Source organism: Sycon ciliatum, chromosome 9 (assembly GCF_964019385.1).
Source record: "Sycon ciliatum chromosome 9, ocSycCili1.1, whole genome shotgun sequence".
Classification (NCBI taxonomy): Eukaryota; Metazoa; Porifera; class Calcarea; order Leucosolenida; family Sycettidae; genus Sycon; species Sycon ciliatum.
The window spans coordinates 21,623,753-21,641,637 of NC_088651.1; the positions used below are offsets into that span (position 1 = coordinate 21,623,753).

The following is a 17,885-nucleotide window of genomic DNA, read 5'->3' on the forward strand; positions in this document are numbered from 1 at the left end:
AGTTAAACACATATAACACATTAATAACACAGCTAGGCATAGTACAGTGCTGCTCAGTGATATCCGCCTGGACTAGTCAGCTAACACCGGGCATCATGGCGTGGTAGCCTTCTGAACACTCTGGGCTGTGCATTCCTTTGAGCAGCACTGTAGATCTACACTGCACAATGCCATGTACCTTCATGAACATCAGCAGGTCACCGATGTCAGAGAAAGACAGGAGGCGCTCTTCTTCATGCTTGAGTATGGTCAGCGCGACACGAAACAGCACTTTAGAACCCTCGTAGAACAAACAATCCAAAACTCTGAACGCTGTCTGCAGATTTAAAAGTGTGTGAACAGAAAGAGGAGAAAAACAAATCAGCTACATGTACATGTACACGGAATAGTGGTCTGTAGCGTTACAGACTACACCAAGTACAAGAACAACATTGGGGTTGATGAACGAAGGAATTTAATGCACTAACTTCAGAAAGAGTACATGTACCTGTAGCAAATGTAGCACCGGCCTGAAACTCCAGCACTAGACAGAAATCAGTACTCATCTTCAATGCACAGCCACTGCAACAACACATACACACCTCTTGTGGGAGACAGTCAAGGAACAGGTTAATGAACCACTTCGTAGCAAACAGGTCCACAGAGCAGCTATGCCGGAGGAAATGATCATGAAGCCGTGGCATTTTCATTCTGTACAGGGTCACAGGGAGAGACAATGACATCGGCTTCAAACTCTCACACAGTGACAAGTACACTGCGGTGAACATCACACACCTACAAGGTAGTAGCTGTGCTGACCAACCCCATCACTGCTACACGATCATCACTGGGAATCAATGGGAATCAATGCAGAGAGAGAGAGAGAGAGAGAGAGAGAGAGAGAGAGAGAGAGAGAGAGAGAGAGAGAGAGAGAGAGAGAGAGAGAGAGAGAGAGAGAGAGAGAGAGAGTTGATGGGAATCAATGCAGAGATAGATAGATAGATCGTTAGATAGTAGGGCTGAAACGAATGCTCAATGAAGCGAACGAATATTCTCTTTCCAAATAATACGTGTAAAACGAAGAATATTCCGAATATTTTAAACAATACAATATCCATGGATACCTAGTTGTATCCATGGTAACCATAGACCATCAACTGGTGTATACCCCAATTACAGGAGGGACATTTGAAAAGGACAATGTTATCATTTGTCTTGCTGATGACAACACATGGAAGGTGGCAATCTCACCCACTTTCTGCACCAAATAAACCTGTTGGATGTCAAAAAAAGGCGAGTTTCTGTACATTTACGAACATTCTTATTCTACTCTATTAAAACGAAGAATATTCTTTTTCCGATCTGCACATTTCGAATATTCGAATAATTCGAATATTTCTTTCAGCCCTAATAAATACGGACGAGTCCACAAAGGACGAAACAGTTCTGTCCGCAGATTGAGTATATATATATATTATATAGATAAAAAAGGCAGATAGATAGATAGAAAGAGAGAGAGAGAGAGAGAGAGAGAGAGAGAGAGAGAGAGAGAGAGAGAGAGAATAGAGAATAAACTAACACAGGCAATATCATCCTGCTCACTTAACCAGCTGCTGAAGCACGTAGCAGTCCATTTGCATGCCACGCAGCTTATCGCCATAATAGTCTACAGAAAGAAACACAAGTGCCTCAATGACATCATCCATGCACAAAACGAGATTTCAAGAAGAACGTACCCGCGGTACCAAGAGTACATAACCCCCCAGAGTGTGCAACGCCTGATCCAGCTCTGCATAGGGTCTTGGTCGAGCGGAATCGGATCTTTGCGTCATAATACCGTACACATCTGAGGGAACCCGGGGAGTCGCGGGTACTCTTGGATCAAAACAATGGTGCCCTGCCTCGAGACCGGCCTTGCGCTGGTGTGAAGTGTACGCATGACATCAGAAGATCCGATTCCGCTCGACCAAGACCCTACACAGAGCTGGATCGACGTTGCACACTCTGGGGGGTTATGTACTCTTGGCGGTACCCGGTATGTGGACTACACAGTGTCATAGCAATGTCATTCCTTCTGTTCCCTTCCCTGTGCTACTTCAAGTTCAGTCTCGCTAACATACATCGGGATTCCAGCACATGAGAGCAGGATCTGGGCGCAATGTCCGAGGACAAGAGGTAACAGGCTCTGAGTACAATGCCCTCCCCCCCCCCCCCCCCTCTCCCATGACATAAGATAGCACTACAGTCCATTCATACAAAGATGATATCCTGGCCTTTGGCCATAAATGGGTCAAATTTTGAGTTTTTTCTCACAATTTTTCAGCAATCCCAGGGGGGGGGGGAATGCTCTTCCAATTATGTTTCTGAAGTCTATTTCTCCATTAAGCAAGTATATTTGTGGTTCAAAACCCCAGCTGGGGTACCTTTTTTGGACCCTGTTTCAAATCTCGCGGCACTGCACCGTGTACGGCAAAATTACGAAAAAGCGCCAAATACGGGAGCTCGCCAGAGCCAGCGCTCATCTTTTTCTGAATGGACTGTAGGTAACTTATAATGTCCCAGGACAGAGATAGCAAGCCATTGCCACACTCACCAGGTAAGGAATCTAACAAGGCAATCATCAGCCAAACACTTCTTCCTCATTTTCCACAATTAGGAGAAGATATGCTGTCACAAAATTCAAACCCTGACATCCAGGTAAAACACAAAAAGACACAGAATACTTCAAGTTAGGGGTGAAACAATCCCGCCGATTGTTCGTCACTTTAAAATACTCGTTTTGGCACTCGATACTTGCAAACAATTGCAAAACGTGCCTATCAAGTACTGGGGAGGCATTTCAGGCAACAACATGATGGAAACCCATTTCAGGCCCAGCCACTCGCAGCTCAAATGATGTTACTACGATGGAGAATTGCATACTAGTACTTCTCTATACTTTGTCTTGTCTTCTGTTTCTTTCTGATGGAGAAAGTATGTAGTTTGCAAGCAAAGTCAGTGTGTTGTGATGCAACTGCAGTTATTTTACTTCAGCTGGCTGCTTAGTGCCTTACCTACAATATAGCTACGCTGTGCATTTTAGTATTGCATTGCCTCTCACCGGTATTATAAACAGTATAAAATATCGAAGGCTTGAAAATGTGTGTGTGTGTGTGTGTGTGTGTGTGTGTGTGTGTGTGTGTGTGTGTGTGTGTGTGTGTGTGTGTGTGTGTGTGCGTGCGTGTGTGTATGTCACTATGTGTGCGTAGATCATGCTAGCAGGTGGACGACTTAGAGTCACTCTCCATTCATGTACACGTACCTGACAATAGCCAATCGATGGACGATGCTTCGCAATGGCAACAAGAACATTGCGCAGCGAGTCAAGCTTCAATTTGCTTTTGTCCCCGTCCAGCCGAAAATATACATTGTCTGTAAGGGTGCGATGAATGTCTATTGGGATGGCAAATAACACACAGAGTATAGAGTTAGAGAACACCAGCAGTTGCTAATATAATAGTAATATTCGTACCAAATTTACATGCATACATGCATACATGTATGCATGAATGTAAGTTAGAAGTGGCAAACTTCGTCAACTCCCTATCTAATCCAAGAAAGGAACACATTTGCCACATCACAGTGACACGGTGAGTCAATTTAAAATAATAGTAAGAAAAGTAGCACATACAGCATACAGTATTCAACAAATAGAGGGGGAGGGGGTGAGGAAATAATCTAACCTGGATATAGCAATGTGTGCAGACCTTACCGAGTTCAATAGGTCTGCTGTGTTTCTCTTCCAGTTTAGAAATGTCTTTCAGTTCATCGTAGAGTCCCGGTGATTCAGCCAGGAGGTCCGATGCACCTGATACTGATAACCACACCTGTCAAAACACGCATGTACACACCGGCATAGAAAATTATATATAATGATGAGAGACAGAGAGACAGAGAGACAGAGAGAGAGAGAGAGAGAGAGAGAGAGAGAGAGAGAGAGAGAGAGAGAGAGAGAGAGAGAGAGAGAGAGAGAGAGAGAGAGAGAGAGAGAGAGAGAGAGAGAGAGAGACACACACACACACACACACACACACACACACACACACACACACACACACACACATATATACACGCACAGAGACAGAGAGACAGGCAGGCAAGAGATAACTATGATTTTGGATGCTCATACACCAGGATCTATGCAGGCATGCCACAGTGGCAAACTTTAGCATAAAATATGGCATACACCATGTCCAGAGTGAGCTTTGAGGGACTTAATCAGCGACACTCATGAATACAATCAAGGGTACATGCACATACCGTAGTTAGGGTTGAATAAGCCCGGGCTGATTTTTCTCATGTAAACGGCCTCTAATTGTGAATTCAAGTGTATAAAATGCAATAGGCTTGGTCAGTTTCTTTCTACTTGTTGTGAAACCAAGGCAATGAAATTACTAGTGGAAAAGCTTAGTTAGAGGATGTTGATTGTGAGGATCCTGGAACTTGCACATACTATAGTCAGTTAGTCACTAAGTACCGCAAACACAGGCAGGTGCAACTAAACACAAAACGCTCCGAATCTTAGCTGGGGCCTGAGACCAGCAGCCATACTGGAGTAATAAGTATAAGGCAGAGACGGCACTCACTTCACGACGCATGCTGGATGGCACGCCTTTCCGAATATACCGCTTCACTGATGTACAAAACACACAAAACACACACACACAGTTCAGTAGCCGACCTAAGAGGCTACAATGAGGACAACTCGGCAATTAACAAAAAAATGGCTTGCTCACTCACATCTTCTATGCCGTGCATTATAATTAACTGATGTCCAACGCCTGGTACGTCTCACCAACACAGTTGTATATGCAGCGTTGAAGGTGTCATACTCAGCATGATCAAATCGATCTCCACGAACAAAACCGTACGGGTCAAGAGTTCTGCAAGGACCAATATCACAGTGTAGGAAATCATCAAAAGTCAGGCATCCCTACTCAAGTCAGTCCATAGTCAAACAAGGACAGTTATGGGGATGGCAGGTTTGGGGGAAATGCAGCATTCCTGGTGGCACGAGCTAGTCACCAAGTACTCTAGGTCTAATTATTTGTCAAATACATGCACGACAAGAAACAAAAGGATGACACTAGATCCAGCATGCACCCATCAATGAGTGGCGGTTGCGGAGTTTGCTGCAGGAAGTACAATGTACAAAGACTGCTCTGTGCTGGTCACCGGCAACCAGTCTAGGTACGTTTCATGGCCACGCTCCACTGTGTTCAACTACTATGCATACATTATACCAAGAGTATATAACTTCATAGGAAGAGGAGATTACCCAAGTACGGTGGTGATACCTCACAGATATCAACAGCGACCAAGAAGCATGAGGGATTGATATGAAGCATAGAATCGTCCCAGTATGCGGGTAATATCCTGTTTATCCCAGGAACATCTGTAGTAACCTCACGCTTATGTTAATACTGCAGAAGCATGCGCAAGAATGAAATCATTCTCTTTGATCTGTCTTCAACAACAGCAACAGCCATTGTAGCCCCCCCCCCCCTCCCTTCCTCATCCTGATAGCTTCGAGGTGGTATGTCAATGGATTGTCTGTTCCTATTTGCAAGACATGGTCCCTGCCACCTTGAAAACCTACAAGTACACATCTACGCACTCTTGGAGATCAGCTGCGTCCTCTTGCACTGGATGCAGTCACAAGCAACAACACTTCTACAATCATGTTGCAAGTCAATCAAAGCTGGTTTTTTAAATTTGTATTTCAATAAAAATAAATAAAGAAGATGTGTCAGAGCTAGGTGTCAGGTCATCGAATGTCTCAGTACTCTGTCAGTTTTGTGCCCAGCTGTTGCACTTTCTGGCTGTATTATAGTATCTAGTTACAGTGGTGGACAGTTACTCTTAACTCGTATCCATAATGTTCCTTCCCTTTCTCTATTTATTATTGGCTCAACATCCGAGTTTCATATTAGATAAAGAAACAGAATATGACAAAGACGGCATATGCATGTCTTATGGTACATGCAGGGGTGATGGTCAGTGCGATTGGACATGTACTTCAAAAAAGGTTACTTTGTGCCGAGTCCTTGAAGATCGAGAAATGGATACATCATGGATATGAGCTTGTGTTACCTCCTTGTCGTAGGATGGGCGTGGAGCTTTCTACTACAGCTGGGAACCGTTGTACACTTTCCGTGCAGCTTTGTGATGACATTTATTGTGAGAAATTGGCACCAGTGAGTTAATCGCATTTACTATGCAATGAGAAGAAGGCTGACCTTATTTGGCGCATATGATCTATTTTTATGCCTGTGGGGTAGCACGTACATAACATTGTAAAAAAAGTCCGTGTTACAACCGGCTATACAATTGTGTTGAGAAACACATAACCAGCTAAGGAAGTTTTGCTTGTGCCAGGCCACCACCATGCCTGATTATACCAGGGTGACATATGCAGCGCCTAACGGCAAGGATGGGATGGTGAGTCTCGCAACCAGTATCCGACAAGGGGGGGGGGGGGGCATTGTATTTCAAAGTACATGTACATGTAGATCATTCAAGCGGTACTTACACTTGACACAATGGCATGATAATTACTCGAATACCGTCTGACAGGACTTGCTAGGTTTCTACACACAATCTACAGTTGACAGTTGTGGCCAAAGAAATTCCACCCGCCAGTCAAAAGTAGCGCCGCGTTTCCATTTCGATTACCTCATGCACGCTCCAAAAATATTTCTGAGGGCTGCAGGGGCCGCATGAGCCTTGGCACTGCTTTCGGCACGTGGGTCGGGTTTCTTTGGCTGCGACTGGACATCACACACGCATGGCTGAGTTCTCCTTTCACACTCGTTCTTGCACAACATTTTGCATCTCACTTCTACATCTTTGCACTTTCCTTGCTACTAGTACAGCGGTTTCTCTCCTTGCACCTATTTCATCTGATAGCAATAGTTTGTGTTGTCTTTAAGGTAAGAAACAGTGCAGGAAAACTGTTGTACTTTGAAGTATGCTTTTGCTTCTAGTGTGGAGCTAAAGGGGAAGTTAGGGCAAAAATCAAAATTTCACCAGTTGTAGTCTTCGGGGTGCTGAGTCGAATGGTCTTGGTCCGAGAAAGCTGAGACGCTCCCTTCCTACTTGAATCCCAGTCGAACTCGCGCACTTCCACCGAAACTGGGTGACTGCGCCCTACTAGATGGGGATTTGTATGCAAAATGTCACTAAAAGCGCCATTTCGTTCTTATAAAAGCACGGATGACCGCGATTGGCCCGTATGTTGTAGTCTTTTGGACGCTGAGTCGACTGGTTTTGGTCCGAAAAGGCTGCGATGCAGCGTTCCTCCTTTATTCCCAATCGAACATGGTTTAACAAGTGGTCACGTGCTCCTGCGTACACCAGTCAGCTGGTCACCGTGCCTGCAGGGTACAACTTACTAGCCTTTTTGACCTTTTTGGGGTGCAGTCCTGTCACTCGAGTTGAACTCGAGTTGAACCTTGGTGTGAAAGTTGTCACCTGCTGGTGTGGTGACCAGGCCATTTGGGCACCCAGGAGCACGTGACCACTTGTTCAACCATGTTCGATTGGGAATAAAGGAGGAACGCTGCATCGCAGCCTTTTCGGACCAAAACCAGTCGACTCAGCGTCCAAAAGACTACAACATATGGGCCAATCGCGGTCATCCGTGCTTTTATAAGAACGAAATGGCGCTTTTAGTGACATTTTGCATACAAATCCCCATCTAGTAGGGCGCAGTCACCCAGTTTCGGTGGAAGTGCGCGAGTTCGATTGGGATTCAAGTAGGAAGGGAGCGTCTCAGCTTTCTCGGACCAAGACCATTCGACTCAGCACCCCGAAGACTACAACTGGTGAAATTTTAATTTTTGCCTTAACTTCCCCTTTAAACATAAAAAGTCATTGCAGTTCGATGTTTGTTTTTGTGGATGTTTGTCTGTGGAAGTGATCGCGGAGGTAAGTCCTGCCAGGTGAGCGCTGTGTTGTCATGCTCCCATACCGTACCTGAGACTCTCCACGACCACTTGCCTACACACATTTCTCCAGCAGCGAAATTGTTACAAGTAATGTATGGAAAAACTGTCTTCCACAGGCTGCGAACTAACGAATGGAAAACAGAAAGCCAGAAGTAAACCGGACTCACTGCACAGCTGATAATGACTTACTCTTCATTGGCTGCAAGCTCTTCGTTGTTCGAGGCTTCAGCTTCTGAACGACTACTGAGTCTCTCTTGCAGCCGCTCTTTGGCTGATTCCGGCGACCGAGCTTCTGCTTCAGACATGATCTACTTCTACGCTCTGGTACATTACGAGACTTACTTCAGGAGTGAAACAAAAATAGGAGCCCTACACTAATAAGTAATATAACACAATCTGGATACAGTCATGTAACAATACTAACATGAACACTCTCTTCCACAATCCACGGAATCGGAGTGCTACTGTACGCTGCACCTGTTCGACTTCGAGCTCTCGACTTTTGACTTGATTTCGAATAGCTAGCTTGACACTTTTGCCTTGTTTGACTCGAAAGGTATTTTTCTTGCTTGACTTCGAGCTTCGTCGCACCCGCGGTGATTTTTTTTATGAGTAGCGCATAACTAACTACTTCCATAAGCGAGGTATATTATGGCACCGCAGGCCGCGCACCTGAGGGCCTTTCTGGAAGCCTTACTCGATCGGATAGAGCGAAACTGAGCACCCTGGGATGCGAGCAGTTTTTAGTACTCCCGGGTCCGAAATCTCGCCACCAGGCCGGGCTGATCAAAACGTCTGCCGGGTCTGCAGCCTACAAACGTGGATCTGCCGACACTGTGCTGTCGACGACATGTCCCGCAAGGCACCTTGCGTGAAAGCAAGGAACGCTTTTTTTTAGAAAGGAAGCTTCTTCCCCAAAATTTAAAAAAAATTTAAAATTATTCCTTCTGAAAATATCATCGCGCTCTTGACCTCGAAGCTGACTGCTGAATGCGATTAGGAAAGAAGATTCCTGAAGATGCACCAGACTGATTCTGGCAAGCCGTCTGTCGTCTGGATATGCACTGTTGTTCGTCATGGTCAGCAATCTTCTTCGTTCGTCCTTTCGTTTTCCTGACCACGATAATGACAAGCAGCTCTCATGCTCAGGTTAGTGCTACTTGTATGTCTGGGCACACAACACATCTGAGATGCACCCACTGACGTTATCGAACTGAAGAATGCAGCAAGGGTTCCTCGGATTCTCTTGATTTCGGAACAAATTTCCTTCACTTTCACCCTCTCAGTCTCTTCCCCATGCCCTCCATGCATGCACAATGGAGGTTGCATTTCAAATGTTGTTTTTATACTTTGGCAGTGCCTCTGCTACCCTTTCATATAGAATGAGGTCCTGTAAATAGGATCTAACATTGTTGGTGGTGGTGTGTGTGGGGGGGGGGGATTGAAGGTACGTTTGCAGCCAGGATGTAGGAATGACACTTCTGCGCAGCAGGTGGCAATAGTCAGAACTGGTCACTCTACAAATCCCATGCCTGCCAACCTTTGCAAACCTGAGATCGAATGACATACCTAGGCATGAAAATGTGTACAAATATAGCTCGCGGTGAGGCATGGAACTAATGCACTTTTGGGTGCCTATTACCGCCCTCGATGTCGGGATGGTCGCGGCTAAATCGGGATGGTTGTCAGGTATGAAATCCCAACCGAGAAAACCATTTAATCAAAAGATAAACTCGGCTGGAACGCCGCTTTTCTGGGAATAGAAAATTTGTTGTGCCACTTTCGGCTAGTCCTTTTTGCAGAAGTGCCTCCGCAATGCTGTATGAGGGCCAGGACATAGCAACTTTCTGTATGCCGGGGGGGGGGGTCATCGTCCGCAACATTGGTAGAGTAATGGTTACATTGTATATGTAGATACATGTGCATCAGGGATTCATAGCACCTGGGGAGACGACATGAGACCAAAGTACCCAAAACGTTGTGAGTTTTGATCCCATATTGGGTAGTTCTACGTGATCTGTGTTCTGTGCAACTCTTAATCACAGGCTTGCTCTGTTAAACCCAAACGTCTAGATTAGCAATTCTATAGACCTTATTCGATAATGTGATTTTTGGACTCGCCTCCAGGGATTTGTCGTAAGCTGGGGCACGCGTACGTGAAACAAGTGGCAAGAAAGGCCCAGTTCGTACAAGGCAGTAGTAAAATACCGGTATTTTTCTGTTCCTATGTTCCCTGGACGAGCCTCTGTGCACTGAGTGCAGGTCTCTTGCCGCTCCCTGGTCCCCGGTTCACGTGATCGTGATGTTTATCGAATAAGGTCTATATGCGGGCATGCATAAATCAACCCTTCCACAAGGACGGATCAAACAGGCAGCCAAGTAGTGAAAATTTCGCTCCTGGGGCTAGGGGTGAAACGAAGGCCTCAATTTGCCAAATGAACCTTCTCCATCGAAACGAACGAAGGTGTCGAATAATTCTTTTACCAGTTCATAGTTCCTGTTCACATGCACTCCCGGGGGGGGGGGGGGGGGGGGCTACTATGCACTTGTAGTGACACTTACCGTAAGCCAAGTTGCACCTATGGAAGCCAAGTGGACCACGACTAGTTGACTGTACAGACTACAGTGCAGTATACATGCACATGTATACAGTGAAGATCAGTGCATGGATGCCTGCCGTAATTGTATGTTGACCTTCGTTCGAATTGAAAAGAGAGGGTCGTTTCGAAAAAGAAAAAAAGCTCAATGGAAGTATGATGCTGCTGACAATTCAAGACTCACTGAAGTCGCCTTTCAAGTTTCTGGAATGGATCATGCGCTCTAGGTTCATCCAATTGGATATGGACTCAATCATTGTTACACCATTCTTGTTTGGTTAGTTATTCTACATCCCATAGCATGTACAATCCAACTTGTGAATAATGTACCTCGGGTTTACAAAACAACTCGCAAATAACAATCTTCAGATCTAGTGACCATTTGATTACATACTTCCAACCTCACGAGTAACAACAATACACCAATAGCGACACTTTTTCATTCACAATCGAGGGTCAGTATTCCCCAGGTTGACTGCAATTGCCAATCAAACAGGAGGGGCGAAAGTCGACCATGGCTGAAAAGGCGTAAAGAAAATGTATGTCATGAGCTAGATGGCAGAAGGAGGAAGTAGGTTTTCTGAGAAAGCAAGAAACAGAGGTGAATGAAGCACCAGGTCTGTCCATGCAGTGGATAGAATTATTGTATTGAAAGACAGGCTCTTTACGTCAGCTTGCTACTATTATACCTACATTTATTATTATTATTATTATTATGACAGATAACCCAAAGGCAATGGTTTGCTTTCTGCCTTTTTCATGCAGGATTCTGAAAGCTGGAGCAGCTCTGCTTACCTCGACCACTGAACTTACAACTAACTTCCAACCAAGTTCAAGGCAGTATTATGATGAATCAAGCACGCTTGCCATCATTTCATCATTGCAAAGTACATCGACAATACAGATTTGGTGCTGACTATGTATGATGCAAAGTGTGCTCTATGTATCTATACTACTGATTGGCCTACATTGTACTTATGTGGGCTGAGAGTAATCGATTGTGCTGTATGGCAGTTTACTTGCATATCATAGATGTTCACATTGCACACAGCTACTGAATTGCTTTCTGTTGCACTGGCCTACTGCGGCCCACTGCAAATAGATTGTAGTGGCATGGGCCATGCCATCATTATAGTGGTATACCGGGACTACACGAACAGTTTCACTGGTGCACTGTACTTACTGGTAGATCTACATCATGCACAGCCTTGTCACTGCTTTTCTCACTTTTTATTAATTTACTGTACTGTACACATTTTGGCACAGCTCTTCCACAAGGAGTTACTAGTATTTTCTTCTGCATACCTACTGTATACAGTTACCTGACTGGTAACATCTATGGCTGTGAAATCACAAATTTCTGGGTTGACAGCCTCAAACCTAACTTTATACGATTTGTTTCTAAGAACGTGCTATAAGAAGTATTCTACTGTAGCTCGCAGGACATGGAGTGAGTTTGGAACACCACTCACTCTTCTGTGATTTGGATGTCAAATTATGAAATTCAGTTTGTGAGGTAAACCCATGCATGGCACTCACTCCTATAGTATGACTCGGGGTAAAGTGTTCCAACGCATACTCATTCTAGTGAATAGTTGTGTGTCAGTTAATCGGTGCCCAACGTTGTTGCTGCTGGATAAATACATATTCTGAGATAACTGAAGCTACACAGCCGTCTAATGTTCAAACATGCATGCATCGAAGGGGCCGTAACGAGATCTGCAAGGCATGATTCTATACCTATATTCGATGCTCTCTAGCAGGACATTCATCTGCCTCATTTTCTCTGTGCTGCATTGATGAGCGAAACAGCATGCTGTCCGCAGATTGAATATTGTGTATAGACAGACGTGTATGTAGTGGTAAAGCTCAAATACATGTACAACATGACAATCAATAACAATCCCCGTGTTTTACAACAGCACAAACCCAGCACCGCAATTCTTAATTTTGGGCTGTGGTGTTCTTAGTATTCCAGGCTGGATGTTCTAGGCTTCCACGCTCTTGGGCGCACGACTTTACTGTGCCGAAGAATATGTTCAGCCAATGAACCCAGAGCTTGGTGGCATGGTGCCATGGAACAGCCTTATGCATGTGGCTTTCACTACATGCACATGTACAACGTTCAATTGACGCGGAAAAATCAGACAAGGACTTTCGCAGTTATGAGCAAGGTCCCCACGAATGGTCATGTCACTTCACAGAATACATGAACTGATAGAGTAGACCTCGGTCCCCTCAGAGAACGCTTGGGTGAAGTCGGTTTCAACTGAGGACATGTCCAAAACCATGCAAGTACTTGAGCTGCTCATGAACCCCACAATTATCAGGCCCACCGGAACCGGTCTGGTTGGTCAGGTTATCACCGGACCAACTTGTTGGCCACCAACAAATGTTTCCTGCTGTAGAGGACGTGTGTACCCGCCATATCACACACAAAGTATAAAAGGCCATTAAACTACCGGACCAATCAAAAACTGCTTCCGGCGGTACTGATTATACAGTACAGGTTTAAAAAGCAGCTCCATTTTTGTCATACATTAAACCAACTCTGTCATTGCTATGCTACTCAAAAAGAGTAGTGATGTTTATTCACAAAAGAACCACAATGCTAGCAGAGAAATTCGATATTCTCCAATTTTAGGGGCACTAAAGTACTATGCAAAAATTAATGCTGCATGGTCATTGTTATGAAGCAGTCACCTCAGTACAGCAATTAAACAGGTCGATTATGTGAACGAGATCACGGCAAATCTTCTTCCATCAGTGCTGTTCAGTCTTGAGTGGTCCACTGAGGTAGGAAAACAACCTGTTCGGTCCTTCCATACGAGAAACAGAAATTGAACATGTTCCAGGGTGGAGGTGGCGAGCATCGGCAATGTAATGCACCTTTAGGCCAACACGACCATCATTCCGACATGGATTCTCAAACACCTTCGCTCGTGAGAGTGCCTCAGAGTGGTATTCATCCACAGATGGCAATCCTGTAAAACACATGAAAAGACATAGCAGCAACACAAAGAAACCTAATGTTATAGAAACAAATTTGAAAAACAAAGTCTACTGAACCAAGGTACAACCACACTCCAGGAGGCAAGCAAAAGTGCATATAATCCGAAGGTTGTGCTGCCTGTATGTATTGTATTTATGGATTCATGGATTCTCCACAGGCCTTAGCCTAAATCGAGGGAGTCTCTGTCATGCCACACTGGATACAACATGCTACCAGAATCACTTTCCCCAGTATTGATGATCTTTTCTTAGGGTGTTATATAAAACACATCTGTAGCCACTTCATCTTGCTCACGAAATCATACACCACCACACAAACGGGCCCTTCGGCTATTATACTTTGGGTGGTGATGTATGATATTGATAATCTATTGCTACTAGGGCTGAAACGATTATATCGGTTATCCGTCTAATCGATCATTACAAGGAAACGATTTCGATTACGCGATTCTAAAAAAAGAACCGTCTGCAAGAATCAAAAGATGTCATGTACAGCACTACTAGATACTGTACTTTGTCCTTTTCCTCGTTTCTTTTTGTTGTCCATATGTTTTCCAGTAGGGCTGTGAAAAAAAAAAAAAAAAAACTGACTGTCTGCACCTGCACGTGATGTGCAGAGTACGCTAGAGTACGCGGTTTATCTGCACGTGTGTATGTACATGAATATGTGTATATTTCAACACGGCATGCTTTGTGCTGGTCTGGCGCGACAATTTCTAGGACGCAGTAATCAATATCATAATCGAATCGATACAAGGGTAGGTTAACCGATAGTTGAAAAGTGTAATCGTTTCACCCCTAATTGATACCATATCCAAGTCTGACTCTCACCGTGAGATCCTGGCAACAATATTACCTGGTACATGACATATTCAGACACTGACATAAGCATCTTTTTGGAACAACACGTGTGCCTATCTGCTAGTGAAATGTGACACACATGCAGAATTAGTCATAGCTAATTTTACCCCCTCACTGTTGTATGCGCAGACTCCACTTTGCGGTGTCAAGTACTCTTCTTTCGGTGGGCTACTTCACTAAGGCGCTTGTCTAAAAGGACTCACGTTCATCCTGCAAACCTACACGACTTGCATAGTTTTCACTGTCGGCCGAAGTCCATGCATCGCACACATTGAGATTCACTCCCTCCGTACAGGCCAGTACAGAGCTGCCCACCAATTGAGTCTGTTTTGCGTACTCAGACTTCTGATTTTCCGTATCTTGCAGTGTTTTGCGTACTGCCGTGTACATTGCATGCATACTTGCACTATAAAGTTTTTTGACACGCACATGCATGTCGGTGGCTGCATTTGGAAGTGTAAAACATGTGTGACTTGCACTCACGACATTATTTTTTGTGCTACATGTACATGTTGTCGTGGTACGGCATGCACTCACTTTGGTACAAGACTATTCATCGCTCAGCTTACACTTGCAATGCTTCTACACAGCTGATTGATCCTCTTCAATTTTCTGTACCATTTGCCCAAATTCTGTAGTGCGAACAAGGAGTGATTTTCCGTACAAATACAGAAAATATTTTCAGTTTTTTTTCAGTCATTTTCACGACATATTTTCTTTATCATGATCCCCGGGGTGTACGTGTGGCGTTCTTACGAACGCGGAAACGCAGTCTTTCTAACCGAGTCTCACGTGCACTGTGAATTTGTTCTTCTTTTATTCACAATGCCATGTATCGATTCATCGCTTCTTCGCACCTGAGATCCTGTGCAACAGCGATTTAAAGATTAGCTTTATCAAAATTAATAGTGATCAGAGAGAGAGAGAGGATCAGTTGTGGGTGCTGTGACAGCATAGAGTGTAGATTGGTGCAAACATCATTGCCCAGCAGAACCGTATTCATAATCATAGGGACCTGCGTTTAGCATTACATTTTGGAAGCTATTTTTTAGAATTTTTACAGGCCCAATAAGCCTGAAGAGAAGAACACCTAACTTAGACTGCCCTAACGTTATCGAACGCACTGCCAAAGTAAAAACAACATTTGTAATGCAAGCTCCATTGTGCATGCATGGAGGGCACATGGGGAAGAGACTGAGAGGGTGAAAGTGAAGGAAATTTGTTCCGAAGTCAAGAGAATCCGAGGAACCCTTGCTGCATTCTTCAGTTCGATAACGTCAGTGGGTGCATCTCAGATGTGTTGTGTGCCCAGACATACAAGTAGCACTAACCTGAGCATGAGAGCTGCTTGTCATCATCGTGGTCAGGAAAACGAAAGGACGAACGAAGAAGATTGCTGACCATGACGAACAACAGTGCATATCCAGACGACAGACGGCTTGCCAGAATCAGTCTGGTGCATCTTCAGGAATCTTCTTTCCTAATCGCATTCAGCAGTCAGCTTCGAGGTCAAGAGCGCGATGATATTTTCAGAAGGAATAATTTTCAATTTTTTTTAAATTTTGGGGAAGAAGCTTCCTTTCTAAAAAAAAGCGTTCCTTGCTTTCACGCAAGGTGCCTTGCGGGACATGTCGTCGACAGCACAGTGTCGGCAGATCCACGTTTGTAGGCTGCAGACCCGGCAGACGTTTTGATCAGCCCGGCCTGGTGGTGAGATTTTGGACCCGGGAGTACTAAAAACTGCTCGCATCCCAGTGTGCTCAGTTTCGCTCTATCCGATCGAGTAAGGCTTCCAGAAAGGCCCTCAGGTGCGCGGCCTGCGGTGCCATAATATACCTCCCGGATCAGGGAGTCGTCAAATACCGTATTTAGATATCCTTAGCTAAAAAAACGCTAACGTAAACGCAAACCTTTCCGTACTTCGGATCGTTCAAGCTGACTTTTCCCTTAGCACAAAGTACGTTATAGTTGAGACGAAGTAGTCGTGACAACCATGGCGATATGAATTTTCGTGGAAACAGATACGGGAAATTCAAAATTTTGAACCAGGGATTAGTTTGCTGTCGTTCCGAAAGAATACCTTGGCGAGGTCTTTTACTCTGGAATAGCAAAAGCACGGCGAAAATGAGTTTTCGCTGTTCCCAGGTCCTTGGAAACCCTTTCCTAAACGCAGCACCGAAGACTGTAAGGGTTCTCCAGCTCCAGCACGTCTGGGAGAGGCCGATGAATTTCTTCCTCAGGAGTGCCGTGGAACTGGTCCTTTGTTTCCCAGATGGGATAGAGGGAGAAAGGCACGAAGCAGAAAACGCAGAAATTGTCAACTGAAAGGCAAAACTCGCCAAAAAAGCTAAATGTCACAAGAGGAAGCAACCTCGACTCTCGATCTCATCTCGATCTGCACGACGCATTTTTATCTCCCGCCAGTTACAAAACAATGCGAGTTTTTGCATTTTTTGCAGAATTTCCATAACGAACGTCGGCCCGTTATTTTGAGCTCTGTAACGTTTTTCCGTTATCCGATAACGTCTTTTGTCACGGCTGGGAGTGAGTACCGTAAAAGTTAGCGTTATCGTACTTTTGCTAAGGATGTCTTTTGACAACTCCCTGCACCGGATCTCCAAATGAAAGGGGGGAATTCCCAGGATTTCCCGTATTTTGAATATCGATCTTGCCGAAAACATGCAAAACAAAAAATGATGTGCTCGTGGGATCCGGGAAATAATGTTTGTGCCATTCAAATAATTATTGATTGCAATAACTGAATAAGACTTTGCTGTATGTTTGTAGTGTAGTGCCCTCTCAAAACTTCTGTTCCAAAGGGAGTCTACCAGTACCTGCTCGTCACCAGCGAGGAAAGGGTTTTTCTACGAGCTGGTTACGAGTGTGTCTATGGTAGGTTTTAGTTCTGCTCGCGACTAATCTCCTCACCTCAATTGCAGTCACAGTCGAAGAAATTCTACGCGATTTCCTGAGCCGAGGTTGACGTATGGTTTTCAGCGGCGCGTGGATAGCCGATTATCTATTGGCCAATCTTCGGGTATACCAATCTCCGTAGGCAGAGGCCATTGTGTTGGACTAGACCATTGTCTGGCTCGTCATCCTGCAGGCGTGGAGAAATTATTCATCTTGGGCACTCATCCGTAGATCAGCCGGTGTGCATTGATTTCTTTGCCAAACACAGGCAGATTTACGAAGCGATGAGCTGAATCAAACTTCAGGTGCCGGCGCGAGCGCATCAGCTGGGCAGACACAACAGTGTGACCTAGAAGCATGGCGTGATGTGCATATGCAGTCCGGGTTTGTACAGCACGTCTGCTTTGCCGGCATCATACTAGTATTGAAAGTCGCCGATTTCCTTTTCCAGTAGCTGTGACCAAGAACTTTGCACGCTGCCCGGGTGTGACTCGTGATGACGTCACTGGCCATGATGCAGACATGCGTGTGGTGT

At 44.8% G+C, this 17,885-nt stretch overlaps 1 protein-coding gene across 1 annotated transcript; it reads right to left on the minus strand.

Moving 5' to 3' along the window:
* Positions 1 to 47: 47 nt before the first annotated feature.
* On the minus strand, positions 48 to 8,581 carry LOC135824564 (growth hormone-regulated TBC protein 1-A-like). The gene is given in 10 exon segments (XM_065337296.1): positions 48 to 316; positions 582 to 690; positions 1,582 to 1,645; positions 2,573 to 2,605; positions 2,608 to 2,665; positions 3,281 to 3,411; positions 3,731 to 3,845; positions 4,605 to 4,651; positions 4,759 to 4,901; positions 8,157 to 8,581. Coding segments are annotated over 10 exon segments (1,056 nt in total). The 5' UTR covers positions 8,273 to 8,581; the 3' UTR covers positions 48 to 76.
* Between the last annotated feature and the right edge of the window lie 9,304 nt (positions 8,582 to 17,885).